At 40.6% G+C, this 24,179-nt stretch overlaps 1 protein-coding gene across 1 annotated transcript in view; it reads left to right on the forward strand.

Moving 5' to 3' along the window:
• VWA8 (von Willebrand factor A domain containing 8) overlaps positions 1 to 24,179 on the forward strand; it is a 376,045-nt gene that overhangs the window by 15,150 nt on the left and 336,716 nt on the right. Inside the window, exon 2 of the mRNA XM_018056795.1 lies at positions 2,300 to 2,377. Within this exon, the coding sequence (XP_017912284.1) occupies positions 2,300 to 2,377 (78 nt within the window). The remainder of the gene's footprint in view (positions 1 to 2,299; positions 2,378 to 24,179) is intronic.

Here is a 24,179-nt window from a genome sequence, read left to right on the forward strand (position 1 = left end):
TGTCAGTTTTGCTTCGTGTTTATCCCCCAGTCCCCCTTTGCCAGTCACCACCTTGGATTGGCTGTGTCCGTCGTTGTAACTGTGCCTGCCCGCTCCGTGTGCTCTCCCTTGCTCCTGCAGGCCCGGTGAGGGTAGTGGCTTTCTGTTCTTGCTAGTCCCAGGGTACTGCTCCATCTTTGTTGGTTTTCCCAGACTCTGCCCACACCTTCATAAATGCTTCCTGCATTATTCTCTCCTCAGTTACTCAGTTTGAATGAGCTATCAGTTTCTTGCTGGGGCCGTGATTGATAATGGATGTATTTAGGAAAAGCATTTCAGTCGGTAGGAAAATCCAGCGCAAAAGCCTGAAATGAATGTATGACTGACATGTTGAAGGAAGTGAGAGAACTTGCGGCTGAGTAGAAGAGAGGAGGACACTAGCCGGAGATGACTTTAGAAGGGAAGTGAGGAGCCAGATCAGAAATAGCCTTGGAGGCCACTGCAAAGATGGGGGTTGAGCAGAGGACTGGCATCACTTCATTCTTGTTTTCTTATGATCCCTGTGGGCGCTCTGTTGATAACTGTAGAGTGCAAGCATCGAGACAGGAGATGTGTAAGGAGGTGAGAGATAACACTGTTTAAATGAGAAACTGGATTTAAATAGTAACCCCCTAACTGGCTTGCGTTGGCACTGTGGTGGTAGAGGATGGCGGGAGAAGTGGGCAGTACTACATATATATATATATATGCATGTATCTTAATGACAGAGTCAGTACTGTTTTCTAATGGGGTGTGGGAGAGAGCAGTTAAGACTGGCTGTAAGATTTCTGGTCTGAGAAACTGGAAGCACTAACTTGCCATTCGCGGAACTGGGGGATACTGTGGGTGGAGCACGCACAGATCAGAAGTTCAGTTTTGCATATGCCAACCAGCAGGTGACTGTTAGGCATCTCAGAGACTGTTGCCCATGCTTTGAGTTCTGTGGTCTAGATTACAGATATAAATTTGGGAGCAAGCAATATATCGTGCTTAAAGGCACAAGACCAGATGAGCTCATCAAGAAGCAATTATAGATAGAAGAGAGGCTAGAACGGGGCCTCCACACCCAACAAGATGTTGAAGAGCAGAAGAAGGAAAGGCAAAGAAAGCTTGAGTCATAATGAGGCAGGAGGAGAAGCAAGGAGGTGAGAGGGAAAGGAGGAGGGAGCGGGGAGAGAGAAAGAGCAAGAGAGAGAGAGGTGAGGGGGCGGGGGGCGGGGAGGGTGTCCCTGCCTGGCGTGCGTGCTTGCAGGCAGGGTCCCAGCTTTACCCTGGAAGTTGGTGGTTCCCGCTTCCAGCTCTCTGTGCCCGGGCAGCCAGACTCTGACTAATGACTAGGCTGGGTCGATTCAGTTTTCCTGCCCATGAGGTTGAATCATGACAGAGTTAGGAAAACTGCAAGAACAGTTTACTTAGGACAGTGTGCTTTTTATTAGAAGGTGCCTCTGGAGACTTGAAAGATGAAGAGTCGTGACTTTTGCCTCTGAAGATAGTGTTTTTTAAACTATCCCACAGGTTTGAGACATACCAAAATAAAATGGGGGAGAAAGTTGTCCCCTGCCCATGGTGTCCCACAGTGAAGCTGGTGGTGCCAGGGCTGGTTTCTCAGTGAGTTGCTCCTGGGATGTGTCTTGGACTGTGCATCCTGTGGCCTTTCCTGGCATACTGGGGCTAGTTTCTGAGCCTGGTGTTTGTGCTTGTGGTTCCTGTGAGCTACTTCATAGAACTGCAGTAACAAAACCCCCAATGTCCTTGTACTGAGCTAGTTTGAGATGGAGTTTCTGTTACAGCAATTCTGTGAAATAGCTCACAGAAGCCTTGGTGACTTAGAGTCAAGATTAAATGAAATAGCATACATACATGAGTCTTTAACAGTATTTTGGCTTTCCTTGTGGCTCAGTGATAAAGAATCTGCCTGCCATTTCAGGAGATGTGAGTTTGATCCTTGGTTCAGAAAGATCCCCTGGAGAAGGAAATGGCAACCCACTCCCGTATTCTTGCCTGGAAAATCCCATGGACAGAAGAGCCTGGTGGGTTCCAGTCCATGGGGTCACAAAGAGTCGGACACGACTGAAGCGACTTAGCGCACACGCGTGTGTAGCTTATGCTGTAGATGCCAGTTTTACAGCATGGTGCCTGACGTGGACAGTGTATCTGTGGTCGCCTGGCACGTCATATCTGTGATACACTCATCCTTATCTGTAGTCAGGAGAATCAGTATTGCAGAAGGCATAGTGTATTGCTCTCTTACAATGACTGTGTTTCTGTATTCTCTTTTTAGGTGATACAGTTAATATTGGAGATGTATCCTACAAGTTGAAAAATCCTAAGAACCCAGAACTTGTGCCACAAAACTACAGTAAGAAATAATCATTTTTTTATGAATTTTTCACTTCGTATCACTTCATCCATGAATGTTTTAGTAGAATCTTTGTCCACATCTTGCTATTTCTGTTCGAATTAGGATGAAGTTTAGACTTAATAAGATTCACAGATCTTAGGCGTTTGTTTTGATTAGCTTGACAGTTTTATAAACGTGTGTGACCACCACCATCGCTCTCCTCACCCTGAATGGCCTCTTGTGCCCCTTTCCCTCTACCCGGCTCTGGAAGCCGTTGCTCTCGCTTCAGCTATGGCAGATTCCTTTTGCCTATTCTTCAGCTTTCTGTAAATAGAATCCTATAGTTAAGGTATAGTTTTTGTGTCTGTGTGTTTGTCTGTGTGTTTGTCTGTGTGTTTGGTTTCTTTCCGTCAAGATAATAATTTTGAGATTCATCCATATTCCTGTGCCTATCAGCTTGCTTTTGGCTGCTGAGTAATCTTCCGTTGCATGATCATGTGCCATAATTCATTTGTTCTCCTGTTGATGGACATTTGGATGGTTTCCGTTTTTGGGCTTTTATGAATAAGGTACTGTGAACATTTCTGTACAAGTCTTGTGGTCACAAGTTTTCACTTAAGTAAATAACTAGGAGTTGATATGTCATAGGGTAGATGCCTGCTTAACTTTACTCAACACTGCCAGACAGTTCTCCAAACCAGTTGTACTGTTTTACCCTTTGACCAGCAGCAGTGTTCCCCATCCTTGCCAACACTGGTATTTCTAGTCTTTTTGATTTTACTCATTCTACGAGGTATGAAATGGTAACTCATCATGGTTTTTGTTTTATAACAGCTTTATTGAAATGCAGTTAATAAACCACAAAATTTACCTTTTTAAAGTGTACCACTCAGTGGTTTTTAGAATATTCACAAAATTGTGCAACCATGCCCCTATGTAAGTTGAGAACATTTTTTAAGTCAATAAGAAACCTCACATCCATTAATAGTTACCCCGATTCCTCCTCCTCTTCCTCTTCCCCTCGCTGCCCCTCTAGCCTTTGGCAGTCATTAATGTGCTTTCTGTTTCTGTGGATTTGCTTGTCTGAACATTTCATATAGATGGGATCATCTGACGTGTATTCTTTGTGTTTGGCTAATTTCACCTCACGTGTTTTCAGGGTGCATCCATGTTGTAGCATGTATCAGTGTGTCATTCCTTTTTACGGCTAGATGATGTTTCATTGTATGGATATATCACTTTGTGTTTATTCATTCATCAGTTTGGGAATATTATGAATAATACTGCTATGAATGTTCATATACAAGTTTTATACGGACGTATGTTTTCAGTTTTCTTGGGTATATACCTAGGAGTAGAATTGCAAGGTGATATGATAACTCTGGGATTTCTTTGAAAGGAATGATGCTAAAGCTGAAACTCCAGTACTTTGGCCACCTCATGCAAAGAGTTGACTCATTGGAAAAGACTTTGATGCTGGGAGGGATTGCGGGCAGGAGAAGAAGGGGACGACAGAGGATGAGATGGCTGGATGGCATCACTGACTGGAAGGACGCGAGTCTGAGTGAACTCCGGAAGTTGGTGATGGACAGGGAGGCCTGGTGTGCTGCGATTCATGGGGTCACAAAGAGTCGGACACGACTGAGCGACTGAACTGAACTGAACTGAACTGATGATAACTGTGTTTAACATTTTCAGGACTTATCAAACTGTTTTCCAAAGAGGTGGTACCATTTTACCTTCCCACCAGGAATGTATAAGGATTCTAGTTTCTTCATATCTTCACCGATACTTGTTATTGTCTCTTTTATGGTAGCCATTTTCATGAGTATGACATGGTATTTTATTATTGTTTTGATTTCATTTCTCTAATGACTTACCATCATTTCTTTGCTCAAAATCACGTCAATTCTTTTCTCAAAATTCCTTAAAGGACTCTAATACCTTAGGAACAAAGGTCTTTACGTTTTATGATCCAGTTTCAGCCTTATCTCCTATGACTGTCCTTCCCCTAGTCTGTGTTCCAGTCATTGGACACAATATAATTTTTTGCTTACTCTTCAGATTCTTTCAGTAGACCATGTGCTTCTTGAAGGAGAAGATCTCACTTTCATCCAATACACATTTCCATTGACTCTGCCTCTTAAAAGGCTCTGCGCTCCGTCCTCTCCACTCTGTTGTGCTTTTGTTTGACTATATATGTGTGTGTGTGTGTGTATATATATATATATATGTATATATATATATATTTTTTTTTAGTTATTTTCCTCAAAAAATAGTACCCTAGTGGTAACTCTAGGGATTAAGAAGCAATTTAACTTAACACAAACCTGTTCAGATCAATACTAATTTAGTTTCAATAGCGTACAAAAACTTTGCTCCAATATAGCTGTTCCCCTCTACTTCTTTTGTATTATTTATTGTCATACAAATTATATCTTTATATATTAAAAGTCTTGCTGCATGATTAAAAAAACACATTTATTTATTTACTTGGCTGTATTGGTTCTTAGTTGTGCCATGTGGCCTTGTCTCTAGTTGCGGCTCTTGGACTTAGCCCCGCAGCATGTGGGATCTTAGTTCCCAACCAAAGTTTGAATCTGAGTCCTCTGCATTGAAAGGCAAATTCTTAACCCCTGGACTACCAGGGAAGTCTCTCGTAACACAGTTTTATAATTATCATTTCGTGAATTTGTCTTGAAACCAGATGGAAGAAGGAAATAGCTACAAACAAAAATATATTAGTATGTATTTTTTATCAGTACATTTACACGTGTAACCTTTACTGGAATGTTATTTGTGTGGATTTGAGTTACTGTCTAGTGTGCTTTTATTTCAGCCTGAAGGAAGGACTCCTTTTAATATTTCTTATAGGGCAGATCTGCTAGAGATGAATTCTCAGTTTTTATTTTTCTGGAAATTTCTTAATTTCACTTTTGTTTGAAGACTTCTTGGCTGACAGTTTTTTCTTTCAGCACTTTTGACTATGTCACCTTACTGCTTCTGGTCTCCATAGTTTCCGATGAGAAGTCAGTTATTAATTTTATCAAGGATCCCCTCCACATGACTCGCTTTTCTACTATCAAGATATTTTCTCCTTGTCTTGGCCTTTTGATAATTTGGCCATGATGTGTCTAAATGAGGTCTCTTTTAGTTTGACCTTCTTGAAGTTTGTTGAGCTCTACACACGATACTTTCATTTATGTCACGTATACTTTGTATTATTATCGACATATATTTTAATTCTATACGTGTTAAAACACTCAGATATTTATTACTGTTATTTTTGTTTAAACAATAATAGAATTTTAAATAAAATAAATACGTTGTACAAAATGAAGATGGTTTTAAAAGTTTTTAATATTTATCCATATTTCAGTGCTTTCTGCTGCTTTTTTTTTTCCTGTGGATTCAGGCATACATCTGAAAGCATTTGCCTTTAGCCAAAGAGCTTCTTTTAGTATGTTTGCTAGCTATACATTCTCTCATCTGTTTTCTGTTTTAAAATGTGTTTATTTTGCTTTCATTTTCAAAACTTTCTTTTTGGTTGAATATGGAATGCCAATTTTTTTCTTTTAGTATTTTAAAGATATTGTTTTATTGTCTTCTGGCTTAAAAAGCCAGAAGTAAAAAGCCAGCTAAAATTTTTGTTGTTCTCTTGTTTGTAACTTGTCTGTTTTCTGATCCATACTTAAGATTCCTTTTAATTTTTCACCAGAAGTTTTCCTTCATGTACCAAGGTACAGTTTTACTTTGAATTTACCTTACTGCATTTCTTTAAGCTTCTTAAATATGGGTTAACATATTGGAAAATTCTTGGCCCTGATTAATTGATTCTCTTTTCTGCTCCGTATGATCAGTCTTAGTATCATCTGATGATTCATTCATTTCAGTTAATATAATTTGTTTCTGCCATGTCCATTGGGTTTTCCTTTTTATTTTTCATCTCTCATGCTTGAATACATGGATGGGAAAGAGTTGGTGGGTAAGGGCAGATTTTCTCTGTCGCTGGGACTTCTCAGTAGATTAAACTGTCTTGCCAACCCATGTGTGGTCATTAGAGGTTTGTCAAAAGCTAAACTTGTTTACCCTGATGCGTCTATGGCAGATTCTTCTTCCTCTTGCCATTCATTCTATCAGGGATGAAAGTTAACTGTGGGTCTCTTATCTCCTTGAAAGGGCTCATTACTTTCTATAATTTAGTTCATTTAGGTTCCTTTATATCCTTAGCTGTGGGATGCATTTTAAGAAACTTATTTTGTAGATTAACTGGTTTGTTCTGGTTGTTATTGTTGGAAGTTAAAGTCTCTTGCAATTCTTCATCCTAAGTAGGAGTCAAGAATATTTATTTTTAAAGTTAATTATTTAAAGTTATGCCTAATCATATTATTTTCATAGACAGGTTTTCTTTTCTGGGGGAGAGACTAATGACATAATTCTTTAATAAATTGTTATACTTGTCTAGAGAAAAATTAACAAAATAGATCTATAACACCTTACCTGTCATAGGTACATGATAAATGAAAAGAAAAAAACCCACTCATTTTTTCCAGTTTCTGGGTCTTTTCCTATTATAAATGTAGCTAACTTTTTATAATAAACTTCAGATGTGAAGAATAATATCTACTTTTGTGGACAATAAGAAAAGTGCTATGGGTTTAGAATTCTGTAGGGAAACAGCTACTTAGTGGGGGGAAATCATGTTTAAAATTTTGTCTGTACTATTTTCTAGTTCATGAATTTCTTTTCTTTCTCTTCCTGTCTCTTTTTTCCTTCCTCCCTTCCCCTGTTCCTCCCTCCCTCCTTTTCCTCCTTTTTCTTTTAGATGTGTCCATTTCCATACTCATTTAACTGCTCTGAATCTCCTTGATATATATATCTGTATGATCACTTCAGTCTCACAGATAATGTTATAAGGATTAAATCAAATAGTATATGTGAGATCTAGACCATAGTGCCTAGCACATAATGCTAAATACGTGTGAGTTTCTGACACAACCACTTCCGTAGTCTCCAGATTCTTGTTCCTTTTCATTTTCCATTATCCCATGCCTATGACTCGAGTGAGTATGACAACAACTGACTAAGGTCTGCTCTGTTTCTGCTTAAGAGATATGCTAAAGACTGTTTCATCTTTTTTCAGTCTTAGCCCAAAAATGAATCTGAAATACATTTCATCTAGATTTGATTCAGAATTTGCCTTCAGTTAGATTGTTTGCAGAATCACAAATGGTGGTAAGCTCTTCAAATTTCAATTTAAAAAGATCAAACTGAACATGTGTACAGTGTGGAAAGAATGTTGGCCTTCTAAGTCTCACCTAGACTGGAAGCATGGTCGTTGCCTGACAGCTCTCAACAGGGGATAGCGCTATCCATCCCTGCTTTATTCATTGACTCACTTTTGGCTGCGCCATATCCTCACTGCTTTGCACAGGCTTCTCGTTGCAGTGGCTTCTCTTGTTGCAGAGCATCGGCTCTAGGCGCGCAGGCTTCGGTCATTGCAGCACGTGGGCTCAGTAGCTGTGGCTGGCAGGTTCTAGGGCGTGAACTCAGTAGTGACTGTGGCGCCTGGGCTCAGTTGCTCCACGGCAGCGGGATCTTCTCGGACCAGGGGTTGAACCTGTGTCCCCTGCATTGACAGGTGGATTCTTATCCATTGCACCCCCAGGGAAGTTCTGCCTTGTCTTCTTTTAACTAAGATGCCACAATCCCCTGGCTGGGGTTTGCTGACGTACTCTGTTGTAGTCAAAGTACTTATCCATTTCAAGGATCTTCTTATTTGAGAGAATTAATAAGATTACCTGTACCAGCTTTAGGAACTCAAGGGATCCTAGCAATAATATCAGTTTTTAAAACTTATAAGCCTATTCTTTGAAAGTATTCTCATATTTTGCAAATAACTGAAGGGCTGGCTCAGACCAAGTCCCAAAGTGTAAAAGGTATCTGTTTCTAAATATAGCAAAACTCCCATAAATTGTCACCAAAATCCCCCAGAAAAAGAAAAGCCCTCCACATTTTCTGGCTTACATACTTTCAATTTTTATTATTGTTTGTATGCATCTCTTATGTAATCAAAAGTTTTCATTTCTTTTGTGTTTTGTTAATAGTAGCTTACCCTTTGAAATTTGTCAGAGGAGAGTTTATACTGTAAGCAGTCGGGTGGTCTGTGCCTGCTATCCATTCATCATTGTTTCTCCCATACATCAAGCTGACCATATATCAAGCATATGTTTTACTCAGTAGTAAATTGCTACACTGCTCTATTAGTCTTATGAGAAACTGTGCCATTTATATGAAAAAGATGGTTGGGAGTTTGGCTGTCTTGAAATAGGACAAGTGGCCAAGCTGACTTGACCACACTCTGATGCATTCACATAGGCATTTTGTGGTTGCTACATATTTTTTAGACAGATATACTGTATTGTATAATATAACATGTTTTTATGCATCTATTTACTGTATTGTGTTCAAATATAGTATTCTTTGAACTCTTTCCTCCTCTCTCAGGGACTGTTTCCAGAATGGGAAAATTATAGTTCTTTGGCTTCATTCTTGCTATAACATGACTGATAAGTCATTATGGGTTTTGATTATGAGAGGACTTTGATGGATTTTTTTTCCTCCTCGAGTTATTTTTAAAAATACATTAAAGTACTTTGGAGATGATGTTTTGATGAAGTTTGGTACTTCATTGAAGTACCAAAAGGTACTAAAGCTACCAAAAAGTATCACTTTCCTTCTTGTATTTATGCTTCATTTTAGCTTTTTGCCTTTTGGATATTCAATATTTTGAAATGAAACATACAATGATAGACTTTTGTTCAGGAGAGGATCTTTAGCAATTATTATCCTCTCTGGAACTCATTTCATAGCCAGGAAAGTAGGACCTGGAAGGGGTAAGAAGACTAATTCAGTTCAGTTCAGTTGCTCAGTCGTGTCCGACTCTTTGCGACCCCATGAATCGCAGCACGCCAGGCCTCCCTGTCCATCATCAGTTCCCGGAGTTCACTCAGACTCACGTCCATCGAGTTGGTGATGCCATCCAGCCATCTCATCCTCTGTCGTCCCCTTCTCCTCCTGCCCCCAATCCCTCCCAGCATCAAAGTCTTTTCCAATGAGTCAACTCTTTGCATGAGGTGGCCGAAGTACTGGAGAAGACTAATTAATTAGTAGCAAAACCCAGATTTCCACACTTCCGTTTGATTTTCCTTTTAGTCTGCTACAGTGTCTCTGGCTGCTTTCTTTAGAATAAGTCCTGGGGTGCTAGGATACTCTTTTGGAATTTAGAAGTGTGAAGGATTGTTGAAAAATATTGAAATAGTTGAAGCATGGTATCAACTATCTTAGCGTTATTTTTCAGAGCATTGAAAATCACTGTTGTATTCTAGTAATGAGGAAATAAAAGTCACAGTATTGAACTATGATCCCTGATATTATTATTTAACATCTGTTTAATGGAATGGTAGGAATACTGCTAATTGGCAGAAACTATAGTCTGGAGATATTCTTAAGTGGAAGTCTAAAATTCAGTTAAAAACCACACAAAAGCAATATTATCTTGTCAAAATAAAATTTCTTAATTCATTGACCATTTGATTGAGGTAATGAATGCTTAGTATTTTGTAGTCATTGTCAGCTTCTCATTTGAACTGTTATCTGCTTTCACAGCACTGGACACAGCAATACATCTTTTTAGGTCCAGTGTCTAGCCCAGTGCCTGGCACATAATAGACATAGCAGTTGGACTGTTCTTTAGTTTTTTTATTATCTAGGTCTGTCACCTCCTGCCTTGACCATTATAACTTCCACTTGTCATCTTAGTCCCTAGTCTCTCACTTGCAAGTGTTAAAGTGGATAATTGAAGCCTTTCTGGCCTTTCTGTATAAAAACCAAATCTCAAGGCTTAGCTGAAATTGGCAGCTGTTGAAAAGGGGTTTCTTCATGTATTTGTGCTTGAAGTTAAACTATATTGTATCAAAGCTAGTATTTCTTCCAGGATTTGACTTATGAAGTGGTGCTCCAGGGTAGCAGGTTTTCAATAGATAACTTTAAACCTGACCTCAGTTATATTTCTGCTTCCTTACATAATCTTGTTGCAGTCAGTGAACCAATTATATGTGAGGTCACTTGAGGTTTACTGGACACACTGAACTCTTATCTAAGCAATTAGGCCCATAAAGATTTACTGCAAGAATTACAATATTGTGCTTTTAAAATGGTGAGTTTGGGTCATTAACAGGGTAAGATTTTTTAGTGTCTGTGTGGGGAAACCTTTGTCTTTGGTTTGCAAGTAATTTTAAGAGGTTTGAGAAATTCACCAGTGTTACAGAATAGCATGGGAAACCTATGTCACCTTTGTGTCAGGATAGATAGTGCATTAAATTGCAGCTACTTGTCAGTTTTAATGACTCAGTGACAGGTTACACGAAAGCCTCGAAGGAAGTGTTACCTAAGATTCCCTGACTTAGTAATCAGTGCTTGAGAAACAGTCTGAGAACCTAAGCCTCCAATCCTTATGATTTGCCTTATTCTTACTGCTGTCCTAATTGCTTCTCGTTACATGAGAATTTACTTTGGGAAAAGGATTTCATTTGAGATTTCTTTAGATACATTTTTAAGAATAGTGCTCTCAAAAGGATGAGCCCCCTCAATTTTTAAAGCTCTTAAACATGCCCTGAAGTCTCCTCTAGAGTCTCCATGTCAGTCTTTATTTGGTGCCTAATTTTTCTCTAGTCTTCTTTGTCCCAAGTACCATACTGATGATGACTTAAATTTTTTTGATGTGTTTTATTGCTCTTTATTTTCTAGCTAATGATTGTTTTTTTTTTTTTTTTGCTTTCTGCAGCTCTCGTTGCAGATGTGCAAGAGCTGGGTAATATGTTAAACAGGCTTCTTTGGATCTACATGGCAGTTTAGTTGCCATTAATAACATTGTTTAAATGAATTCAAGTAGTAAACACCTAACTTAAAGATTCTGTTTTTAATGCAAATATATTATATATGATAGACAGAAGCTTAATACCCTTAATATATAAATACATAATGCCGAGAAACATCATATGATCCCATAGGAAACAGTCAAAGGATTTAAAGCAGCTCGCTATCGGACAGGAAATCCAGATGGCCAATAAGTATATGTACATATGTTCTAACTCTGCTGAAATGAAGAGGTGTGGTAGATGCTGGTGTTACACATAGGCACAGTTCCCAAAGACCCCAGTAGGGTGAAGACCAAAAGGAAGCAACACTAAAAGAAGATAAAACAGCAGAGCTGGGTGCGATCCCTGGTTTGGTAATATCCCCTGGAGAAGGGAATGGCAGACCACTCCAGTGTTCTTGCCTGGAGAATCCCACGGACAGAGGAGAGCCTGCTGGGCTACAGGCCATGGGGTTGCGAAGAGTAGGACACGACTGAGCAACTTTCACTCACTCACTCACTCTAACTCTGCTTAATAGTTAGAGAAATATAAATTATACAATAAGATAGTAATATTCATGCATCATTTGGGCCCAAACTGAAAAGTATTATAATGTCCAGTACCTATGGGGTTTCAGGGAAACGGCATTTCATATATTGTTATGGAAGTGTGAGTTCATTTGACTTCTTTGGAATGTAATATGGTAGTTGCTATTAAAGTAAAATGTCTTGTTCATGTAACAGTTTCTCTATTAGGTTCTGTCCACCAAGGGAAAAATCAGCACATAAAAAGAATGTTTGTACACAACATATATTGTAGCATTTTATTGTTTTTGATAGCGACAAAACTAAAAGCAATCTGAGTATGTCAGTAGAGGAATGATTGATAAATTATTATATAGATATTTTATGGAAGTTTCCACAGCTATTAAAAAAGAATAAATTGGATTTATTTTTGGGAACCTAGAGGGTACTCATGTGATACTGTTAAGCAAAAATTGAAGCCTTCAGAATAGTACATAAAGTTTGATACAATTTTTGTTCATGTATTTAAAAAAAAAAACCAACTTGAAATACTCTTTTCAGGTGTATTACATATTTTCCTGTGTAAAAAGAAAAGCGTGGAAGGCCACAGTCCAGGCTCTTTGATTTTTTTCTGTGGCGTTGGTGGGAGTGGGGTTGGAAATGGAAGGTGTCATTTAATACTTCTTTTACATTTTTGGATTTTTTCTTTGTTATGTAAGCATATATTAGATTTTATTTTTAAAAAGCTAATAAACCCTCCTGTTTAAAGTGAAGCTTTATTAAGTTGGAGAATACATCTATCATAGCTACTTTTTCTGTGATCTGACTCATAAAAATATAAACTTTATGTTTTACGTTTAAAGAATTTGACTCATTTGACAGGACCTAAAAATTCTTCTGAGTTGCGTTCATAACTAAAGATCATTCCTTAATCTCATTTTATGTTTTTGGTGGTTGTCTTGTTTTGAATATGACTGGTTGCAATAAGACCAAAGATGTCCTTTGTAAATTATTACAATTTAACAACACCTTATGGATAAGCATTTCAAGAGGGTGAATTGCAAATTGAATTAAGGTGTGAAATTGTGGCCTGTTGATTAGTCAGAATATTCTAACCTATGTCACCCATCCTATTGCTACTTTCTCTTCTCTACCACAGTTCTCTACTTCCAGTATGGCTCTGATTAGTTTAAGGTATAGTTTTTCAAAAGAAATATAATTTTTTGTTCCTGTTACAAAAATAAAACGTCAATACACAAAACTTGGAAAACACTAAAAAAAAAAAAAATTTCAAATCATCCATAAGCCTAATTATAAATACTGTTGGTGGTGCTAGTAGTAAAGAACCCACCTGGCAATGCAGGAGATGTCCGGCATGTGGGTTCATAGCTAGGTCAGGAAGATCCCATAGAGGAGGGCATGGTAACCCACTCTGGTTCTCTTACATGGAGAATCCTATGGGCAGAGAAGCCTGGTGGGTCCAAAGGTTGCAAAGAGTCGGATGCAACTGAAGCAACCTAGCATGAACGCATAATGTCCCCTGGTTCCTCCATTTTCTGGGAATTGCTCGTCAACTTTGTAGATTTAGTTTGATATTTTAGAATTTTATATAAATATATTAATATAGCATATATTCTGGTTTTGTCTAGCTTCTATCACTCAGTATAATTGAGATTTTTCCATGTTAGTCTGTTCCTTTTTATTGACAAGTAGTATTCCATTATATGAAATAATTACTTTACAATTTGTTTATCCATTCATCTGTTGATGGATATCATATCATTGTTACCTTTCTGAGGCTCTTAAAATAAAGCTGCTGTGAACATTTATTCTGGGAAAGATTGAAGGCAGGAGGAGAAGGGGACGACAGAGGACATGATGGCTGGATGGCATCACCAGCTCAATGGACGTGAGTTTGAGTGAGCTCCAGGAGATGGTGAAGGACAGGGAAGCCTGGCGTGCTGCATTCCATGGGGTCGCAAAGAGTCGGACATGACTGAGCGACTGAACAACAACAACTTTGTGTGAACATCATGTTTTCTTTTTCCTTGTGCAAATACCTGGGAGTGAAATTCTAACTGCAGGCTGGAAGTCTGAGGTCAGGGTACCAGTATGGTCAGGTTCTATGAGGACCCCTCCTACTGACTTCGTGACATAGCAGAGAGAGTGGAGACACAGAGAAGGCTCTTAAACATCTTTTTTTAGAAGAAGACTAATCACATTTATGAGGGCTCCACCTTCATGACCAAATGGCCTGCTAAAGTCCCCACCTCTAATCCTGTCACACTGGCAGTTAGTTCAGTTCAGATCAGTCGCTCAGTCGTGTCTGACTCTTTGCGACCCCATCGACTGCAGCATGCCAGGCCTCCCTGTCCATCACCAACTCCCGGAGCTTACTCAAACTCATGTCCATCGAGTCAGTGATGCCATCCAACCATCTCATCCTCTGCCATCCCCTTCTCCTCCTGCCCTCAATCTTTCCCAGCATCAGGGTCTTTTCAAATGTGTCAGTTCTTCGCATAAGGTGGCCAAAGTATTGGAGTTTCAGCTTCAGCATCAGTCCTTCCAATGAATATTCAGGACTGATGTCCTTTAGGATGGACTGGTTGGATCTCCTTGCAGTCCAAGGGACTCTCAAAAGTCTTCTCCAACACCACAGTTCAAAAGCATCAATTCTTCAGTGCTCAGCTTTCTATGTAGTCTAACTCACATCCATACACTACTGGAAAAACCATAGCCTTGACTAGATGGACCTTTATTAGCAAAGTAGTGTCTCTGCTTTTTAATACGCTGTCTAGGTTGGTCATAGCTTTTCTTCCAAGGAGCAAGCAAACGTCTTTTAGTTTCATGGTTGCAGTCACCATCGGCAGTGATTTTGGAGACCCCCAAAATAAAGTCTGTCACTCTTTCCATTGTTTCCCCATTTATTTGCCGTGAACTGATGGAACCAGATGCCATGATCTTCGGCTTTTGAATGTTGAGTTTTAAGCCAACTCTCCTGTTTCACTTTCATCAAGAGGCTCTTTAGTTCCTCTTTGCTTTCCGCCATAATGGTCATATCCTCTGTGTATGTGATGTTACTGATATTTTTCCTGGCAATCTTTATTCCAGCTTGTGCTTCATCCAGCCCGGAATTTCGCATGATGTACTCTGTTTATAAGTTAAATAAGCAAGGTGACAATATACAGCTTTTACGTACTCCTTTCCCGATTTGGAACCAGTCTGTTTTTCCATGTCCAGTTCTAACTGTTGCTTCTTGACCTTCATACAGATTTCTTAGGAGGCAGGTAAGGTGGCCTGGTATTCCTATCTCTTTAAGAATTTTCCACAGTTTGTTGTGATCCACACAGACAAAGGCTTTGGTGTAGTCAATGAAGCAGAAGTAGATGTTTTTCTGGAACTCTCTTGCTTTTTTGATGATCCAGCGGATGTTAGTAATTTGATCTCTGGTTTCTCTGCCTTTTCTAATTCCAGCTTGAACATCTGGAAGTTCATGGTTCGTGTACTGTTAAGACTGGCTTGGAGAATTTTGAGCATTACTTTGCTAGCATGTGAGATGAGTGCAATTGTGTGGTAGTTTGAACATTCTTTGGCATTGCCTTTCTTAGGGATTGGAGTGAAAACTGACCTTTTCCAGTCCTGTGGCCACTGCTGAATTTTCCAAATTTGCTGGTATATTGAGTGCAGCACTTTCACAGCATCATCTTTTAGGATTTGAAATATCTCAACTAGAATTCCATCACCTCTACTAGCTTTGTTCGTAGTGATGCTTCCTAAGGCCCACCTGACTTCACATTCCAGGATGTCTGGCTCTAGGTGGGTGATCACACCATTGTGGTTATCTGGGTCATGAAGATCTTTTTTGTATAGCTCTTCTGTGTATTCTTGCCATCTCTTCTTAATATCTTCTGCTTCTGTTCCATCCATACCATTTCTGTCCTTTATTGAGCCCATCTTTGCATGAAATATTCCCTTGGTATCCCTAATTTTCTTGAAGAGACCTCTAGTCCTTCCCATTCTGTCGTTTTCCTCTATTTCTTTGCACTGATCACTGAGGAAGGCTTTCTTATCTCTCCTTACTATTCTTTGTAACTTCCCATTCAAATGGGTATATCATTGCTTTTCTTCTTTGCCTTTAGCTTCTCTTCTCAGCTATTTGTAAGCCATTTATCAGACAGTCATTTTGCCTTTTTGCATTTCTTTTTCTTGGGGATGGTCTTAATCACTGCCTCCTGTACAGTGTCACAAACCTCTGTCCATAGTTCTTCAGGCACTCTGTCTATCAGATCTAAACCCTTGAGTCTGTTTGTCACTTCACTGTATAATCATAAGGGATTTGATTTAGGTCATACCTGAATGGTCTAGCGGTTTTCCATACTTTCTTCAATTCAAGTTTGAGTTTGGCGATAAGGAGTTGATGATCTGAGCCCCAGTCAGCTCCTGGTCTTGTTTTTGCTGATTGTATAGAGCTTCTTCATCTTTGGCTGCAAAGAATATAATCAGTCTGGTTTCGGTATTGACCATCTGGTGATGTCCATGTGTAGAGTCTTCTCTTGTGCTGTTGGAAAAGAATATTTGCCATGACCAGTGCGTTCTCTTGCCAAGCTCTGTTGGCCTTTGCCCTGCTTCATTTTGTACTCCAAGGCCAAATTTCCCTGTCAAGATTTCATAACTGGCAGTTAAGATTTCAACATACGAATTTCGGAGGCATACAAATATTCAGTCCATAACTGTGGTGGATTTTATCAATAGGTCTTTGTCAGATTTTGGTATTCGGGTAACGCTAGTCTCATGGAATGAGTTGGGAAGTGTTTCCTCCTCTTCCTGTGTGTCTGTATGCCAATAGAAGAAAATATGCACAATTAGTCTTACTCTAACACCTTTACACACAAATTTGTACAGCTTGAAGGACTTACCTAGCAGTCCCATGGTTAAAATTTTGCCCCTGGTGCAGGGCGTCTACATTTGATTCCTGGTCAGGGGGAGCTGAGAGCCCATGTGCCTCGTAAAGCAAAAAGCCCAAAACATCCAAAAAAAAAGAAGCAATATTATAACAAATTCTATAGAAACTTTAAGTATGGTCCACATAAACAAATCTTAAAGAAAGTACAGCTCAATACTTATTATATAGGCATATGCTCTGATTTATTTAATGTATATTGATATATTTTTCCAATTTTAAGAGAACTGAATCCCTTCTCTGTGCTCAGTGGTACACGGACGGTATTATACTTCTCCTTTAATTTGGGTTACAGCTATCTTCATTGGGTCATACCCATCAGCCCACTTTATAGATGAGTGGCTTATATGAACTGAGGCTCTCTCTATATGCCTTTGTTTCCTTTGATGCCTTAGAAGGATCTTATTGTATTTATCTTTGTGTTCTTGGTGCTAATATATAAAAGATCCTTCATAACTAACTTTGTGAATGATGTAGCTTGTAGGGCAAATAATGAAGACTTTGGTTCTAAACATGCTGTATTATGTATGTCCCTCACCTCCCCTTTTTCGCCCTTGATGTCCATTATATCCTAGTACAGAGTGATACACGGTAGAAATGTCACAGTTTAGTAAATGAACATGCCCTTGGTTCTTCTGACTTCTCTCATTGTGAGGTGGTAATGCATGCAGGGGTGTGTGATAAGCCTGGGTTCAGATTCTTCCTGAGCAATATGAAATGCTTTGGGAAAGTAACTCACACAAGCTGCACTAGCTAGGTGGATTCCTTTCTTGTTTATTTTCGTCAGCGTGGGCTCTGTGAGTTCAGAAGGTAAATTTGAGTGTAAATGCAGAGGCTTATACATGACCCCCAAGTCCATACTATGCAAGCTGCTGTCCAGGACACACAGCAGGTGGAGGACCGTGCGGGTGAGAATGGCCCTTTAATATCCTCTCAACCTGGTTCTCCCTGGCTGAGGGGCTGGACAAGCCGCTTTCCGCATACTCTTTACGATCACTGTGCTCAGGAAGTGTTACTGCCTCCCTTTTGACAGTAAGGAAATGTAGGCCCAGGAGATTCAGAATACCTGTCCAAGGACGCTGAGAAAGGACAGCATGAGAAAGCACCGCGAGCTCTGTGTGGCTTCAAAGGCTTCTTCTTTCCATTACAGTATGTTGACCCTTGGGATACTGAGTAACTGTCACCATTTGTGAAGGGTTTTATTAAAACTGGATTTGAACTCTGATATAATTTTCTGAAATTTTAATTTTAATCTTTACATATATGGCAAATTTGAGTCCTTGAAGGAAGAAAGTTAGGAACCAGACATTTTAGTTTTACATAGATAAAGAAATCACAGAATATAGACTCAAGCTCTCTGGCATTACTCTGACTTCAGTTTATCATTCTGTGGACTCTTGAAAGGAGGCGTCCTGTGCTTGGAAACACTAGGCTTGGGAGTTTCTCTCATGTACCGGGCAGTGTTTATATTAGGTTGTGGATGGCAGTTTGTTTTGCAGATGTTCGTAATGTATGATCTTATATCTTGTTTCTATTTCTGGAACACTTTCAAGTATGACTCATGAATTGTTGAGGGCATCCTAAAAATACAGCTAGTTTCAAGCATTAATGTAAAATACACCACAGGTACCACACAGCACTACCTAATGCGTTCTCTCAGTAGTTTAATGTGACTTCCTGAAAAATTAAACGCTTTCTTTGACAAAATATGCTGTACTAAAATATGAATAAGTGAAAATGGGTTTTTTTCTTTTGAGAAGTGAGTTCTCTGACAACATAATGTTAACAACAAAATGAATTTGAAATTTTAATAAAAGAAGGTATCATTGGTATCACCAAAACCCAAGAAATGGAATTAGTGTCTGTAAAAGCAAGTCCACTGAATTTGGTGGAGGCTGTGAGGCTCATTTCTGTGATTGTGTGCACTGAATTTGGTGGAGCCTGGTGAGGCTCATTTCTGTGATTGTGTGCACTGAATTTGGTGGAGCCTGGTGAGGCTCATTTCTGTGATTGTGTGCACTGAATTTGGTGGAGCCTGGTGAGGCTCATTTCTGTGATTGTGTGCACTGAATTTGGTGCAGCCTGGTGAGGCTCATTTCTGTGATTGTGTGCACTGAATTTGGTGGAGCCTGGTGAGGCTCATTTCTGTGATTGTGTGCACTGAATTTGGTGGAGCCTGGTGAGGCTCATTTCTGTGATTGTGTGCACTGAATTTGGTGCAGCCTGGTGAGGCTCATTTCTGTGATTGTGTGCACTGAATTTGGTGGAGCCTGGTGAGGCTCATTTCTGTGATTGTGTGCACTGAATTTGGTGGAGCCTGGTGAGGCTCATTTCTGTGACTGTGTGCCCTGAATTTGGTGGAGCCTGTGAGGCTCATTTCTGTGACTGTGTGCCCTGAATTTGGTGGAGCCTGTGAGGCTCATTTCTGTGACTGTGTGCCCTGAATTTGGTGGAGCCTGTGAGGCTCATTTCTGTGACTGTGTGCCCTGAATTTGGTGCAGCCTGGTGAGGCTCATTTCTGTGACTGTGTGATTGTGTGCACTGAATTTGGTGCAGCCTGTGAGGCTCATTTCTTTGACTGTGTGCACTGAATTTGGTGCAGCCTGTGAGGCTCATTTCTGTGACTGTGTGCACTGAATTTGGTGGAGCCTGTGAGGCTCATTTCTGTGACTGTGTGCCCTGAATTTGGTGGAGCCTGTGAGGCTCATTTCTGTGACTGTGTGATTGTGTGCACTGAATTTGGTGCAGCCTGTGAGGCTCATTTCTGTGACTGTGTGCCCTGAATTTGGTGCAGCCTGTGAGGCTCATTTCTGTGACTGTGTGCCCTGAATTTGGTGCAGCCTGTGAGGCCCATTTCTGTGACTGTGTGCCCTGAATTTGGTGCAGCCTGTGAGGCCCATTTCTGTGACTGTGTGCCCTGAATTTGGTGCAGCCTGGTGAGGCTCATTTCTGTGACTGTGTGCCCTGAATTTGGTGGAGGCTGTGAGGCCCATTTCTGCGACTGTGTGATTGTGTGCTTAGTTGTGTCCGACTGTTTGTGGCCCTGGGGGCTGTAGCCCGCCAGGCTCCTCTGTCTAGGGGGTTTCCCAGGTGAGAACCCTGGAGTGGGTTGCCACTTCTTCCTTCAGGGTCCTCCCGACCCCGGGGCCGAAACTGAGTCTCTTGCATCTCCTGCACTGGCAGGCAGGCTCTTTCCCGCTGCGCCACCTGGGCGAGGCTCACACTTGGAGGGGAATCTTGGTCCTGGAGACAGAGCCTGTGTCAAGCAGATAGCGGGAAGCTGCTGTGTAGCACGGGGAGCCCAGCTCGGTGCTCTGTGACGACCTGGAGGGTTGGATGCGGGGCTGGGAGGGAGGCTCAGGAGGGAGGGGGGATATGTATGCACAGTGTAAACACAGAGCAGGTTCACTTTGCTGTATAGCAGAAACTAAGGCAACATCGTAAAGCATTATACTCCATTAATAAAGTAAAAAAAAAAAAGATTTTGGAGGAGCAGTGGGACATAATGGCTGGAGTACAAGTTTGGACTCAAACATTGTAGGTCTAAATCTCGGTTTAGGCATTTATCAACTGTAGACAAATAACACCACTGTAAGGACTTTGATTTTTCTTATTCATAAGATGAGAATAGTGAATATTTAATAAATACGTGTACTGCTACTACTGGACACTGTTTAAGTGCCTAATTGAATGCTCCTAACCACCTTATAAGTAAGTTCACTTCTCATGTCCACTATGCAGATGTAAAAACAGCACAGAGAATTTGAACGACTGATCAGAACCGCACTGTGAACAGCAGGCTGGAGTTGACCAGTTTGGCTCTTGTCCTCATCCTCGCATGTGATAGTCTGCTGTCTCCTAGAGTTGTTGTGTGATCTGAGCGTGTGAGAGATCATTCATGTTTTTCCCCAGCACATGACAGGAATGCAGTAAATTATGGCTATCATTATTACTATTATTGTCATTGTTTTCAGTCGCTAAGTTGTGTCTGACACTTTGCGACCCCATGGACTGCAGCATGCCAGGTTCCCCTGTCCTTAGCTATCACCTGGAGTTTGCTCAAATTCATGTCCACTGACTTGGTGATGCTGTCTCACCATCTCATCCTCTGTTGTCCCCTTCTCCTCCTGCCTTCAATCTTTGTCAGCATCATGGTCTTTTCCAATGAGTTGCCTCTTCGCATCAGGTGGCCAAAGTATTGTAGCTTCAGAATCGGTCTTTCCAGTGAATATTCAGGGTTGGTTTTCTTTAAGATTGACTGGCTTGATCTCCTTGCTGTCGAAGGGTCTCTCAAGAGTCTTCTCTAGCACCATAATTTGGAAGTATCAATTCCTTGGCGGTAGCCTTCTCTGTGGTCCAGCTCTGACATCTGTACATGACTACTAGAGAAATCATAACTTTGACTAATGGTCCTTTGTCGGCAAAGTGATTCTCTACTTTTTAAGCTGCTGTCTAGATCGGTCATTGCTTTCCTTCCAAGAAGCAAGGATATTTTAATTTCATGGCTGCAGTCACCATCCACAGTGGTTTTGGAGCCCAAGGAAAGAAAATCTGCACTGCTAACACTTCTTCGTCTTCTATTTGCCATGAAGTGATGGAACTGGATGCCATGATCTTAGTTTTTTTAGTGTTGAGCTTCAAGCCAGTTTTTTCACTCTCTTCTTTCACCCTCATCAAGCAGCTCTTCACTCTACTAAAGTAAGACAAAAGAAGGGAAAAGGTCTTTGTGACAGTATAGCACAGACTGCAAGGCCAGCCGGAGGGTTCAGAAGGTGCTTATTCATATGAAGAAACCTCTGTAGAGTTGAAATGTAAATGGCAGACATTTCCAGATGCTCTGGAACGCGTGGAGATGGGGCAGTACTGCTCCTGGTTGACAGCCAGTGTTGAGTGTTAAGGGCAGAGGAGGGGATGACGGAGAACTATCAGGTATGCCTCTGGCCAGTGACTCTTCTCAACACACAAGGATCATGGTGAGTGGAAGACACTCCCATGAACATACTCAGAGTGTGAAAAGCAAAGTGTCAGTTGCTCAGTCATGTTTGACTCTTTGTGGCCCCATGGACTGTAGCCTACCAGGCTTCTGTGTCCATGGAATTCTCCAGGCAAGAATACTGGAGTGGGTTGCCGTTTCCTTCTCCAGGGAATCTTCCCAACCCACGGATCGAACCTGGGTCTCCTGCATTGCAGGCATATTCTTTGCCATCTGAGCCACCAGAAAGCCCTAAACCTACTCAAAGCTCTATACAATTCCTAGGATCTGGTTCTAAATACCTTCACCTCCGTGCCTTTCTCTTCCCACTTAAGAAGATATGTTGGTGTACGCACTGCTCTGTTGCTATAACTGATTCTGCTTCAGTTTGCTAAGAAAACGATAAATTATTCCTAAACTTCAGTACTTGTTGATACTGACAACTTACAGGGGGAGAAACCTCACACGGGATTAGGAAATGAAGCCTTCAATTAAACAAGAAAAAAAAGTCTTGAAAATAAATATGAGTTCCAAGATCATGGCATTGAAAATAGAGTGGAACAATATTGAGACTCTGTCATTATGAATAGTTATAAATAGTTATAAAAGGTGGGAGGAAGCTGAAGAGACCAACTTGGCTTTCCCTTACAGAACTTTGGAAATTTCATATTTTAAATAGATAAGTCCAGGTAATGGAAGGTCAGGCACATTGCCAAAGGTGAATACACAGAAGCAGCATAAAACCATAAGAACAGTGTGGAGAAGGCCCGAGGCCAGAGTAAACTGAGGTTTGGAAAAATGTAAAGAAAAACCCCACAGTGTTTAAGTTTTTAATTACATATTTAACACTTAACACCAAAGTAAGGAAGGGTAGTAGATCTGCAGCATAGAGAACTCTGTGTCATTTTACTGAGAAATGAGAGCTTCTTAGCTCTTATTTTGTTTCTTCCTTACATAGCAGGCAGATGGACCTGTCTTGCAATAAGAAAGAGTAGACCATATATTATCATGATTTAAGCCTGTAGTAGGAAAGAACAGTAGTGTACATCTGACAGCTAAGAATAAGATGCAGGTGAATTGCTTCCTAGCATCGCAGAGCTCCTTGAGAGATTCTCAAAGGTGCGGGTCTTAGGGCAATGTTTTTCAATGTGTTTTTCATTATTGCACACTTGAGGACATTTTTCCCTGATTGTCTCTCCCCAGTTCTGTGAAATTTTAATATACAAGTATATTGTAATACTATCTATTAATGCAGAGCATCCCATAAAGACTCTGATGCTGGGAGGGATTGGGGGCAGGAGGAGAAGGGGATGACAGGATGAGATGTCTGGATGGCATCACGGACTCGATGGACGTGAGTCTGAGTGAACTCTAGGAGTTGGTGCTGGACGGGGAGGCCTGGCGTGCTGCAATTCATGGGGTCGCAAAGAGTCGGACATGACTGAGCGACTGAACTGAACTGAACTGAACAGGCTATGGTACTGGGTTGGCCAAAACGTTGATTTGGGTTTTCCATAAGATGGTACGGAAACCTGAATTAGCTTTTTGGCCAGCTTAATAATATCCATAGTTAAGAGCTGTTCTCATGTCCTCCAGGAACCAAGTGTTGCCCCCATGCATGGTGTAGAGGCTTCACAGAGGATATAAGGGAAGCCAAGCACCTCCACTTGGGTGTTGAGTCTCCTGATTTTCACACCTTAGAAGCACTTGCTTTGTGGAAATTATAAATTGCTTTAGTGTGGCCTCAGTATGTGATACACCAAGCAGTCTGCCCAATACCTTTCCTTAATCTTCCCACCATGATTAAGAAAATCAGGAATTTATCTTTATTTTTTTTCTTTTTAAAACTGTTTATTTATTTATTTTTATTTTTAAATATAAATTTATTTATTTTAATTGGAAGTTAATTACTTTACAATATTGTATTGGTTTTGCCATACATTTTTCCTAATGATTAAATATTAACTTTTTGGGGGAGAGTAGAGGCAATCACCCTAGCAAGATTATGCTGTTGGTGGGGACCGTGGAGGGAAACACAGCCTTAGTCCTAGGCAAATGTTCTTAGTTTGATTTTTGAATTCTTTCATGACCTTCCTGGATGATTAAAGTTTAACGAGTATAGGAATATTCAACACATACGAAAGACTATGTTTTTTATATGCATACACAGATGCTGGGCTGTGCTGAACTGCTCATTTGTATCCGACTCTTTGTGACCCCAGGGACTGTAGCCCGCTAGGCTTCTCTGTCCACGGGATTTCCTAGGCAAGAATACTGGAGTGGGTTGCCATTTCCTCCTCGGGGGATCTTCGCATCCCAGGGATCGAACCTGCATCTCTTGTGCCTCCTGCACGGGCAGGCGCGTTCTTTACTGCTGTGCCGCCCGGGAAGCCCGTGCACGCATACACATGCGCATACACACGTACATATGTTGGTATACCTGTGT

Source organism: Capra hircus, chromosome 12 (assembly GCF_001704415.2).
Source record: "Capra hircus breed San Clemente chromosome 12, ASM170441v1, whole genome shotgun sequence".
Taxonomy (NCBI): domain Eukaryota; kingdom Metazoa; phylum Chordata; class Mammalia; order Artiodactyla; family Bovidae; genus Capra; species Capra hircus.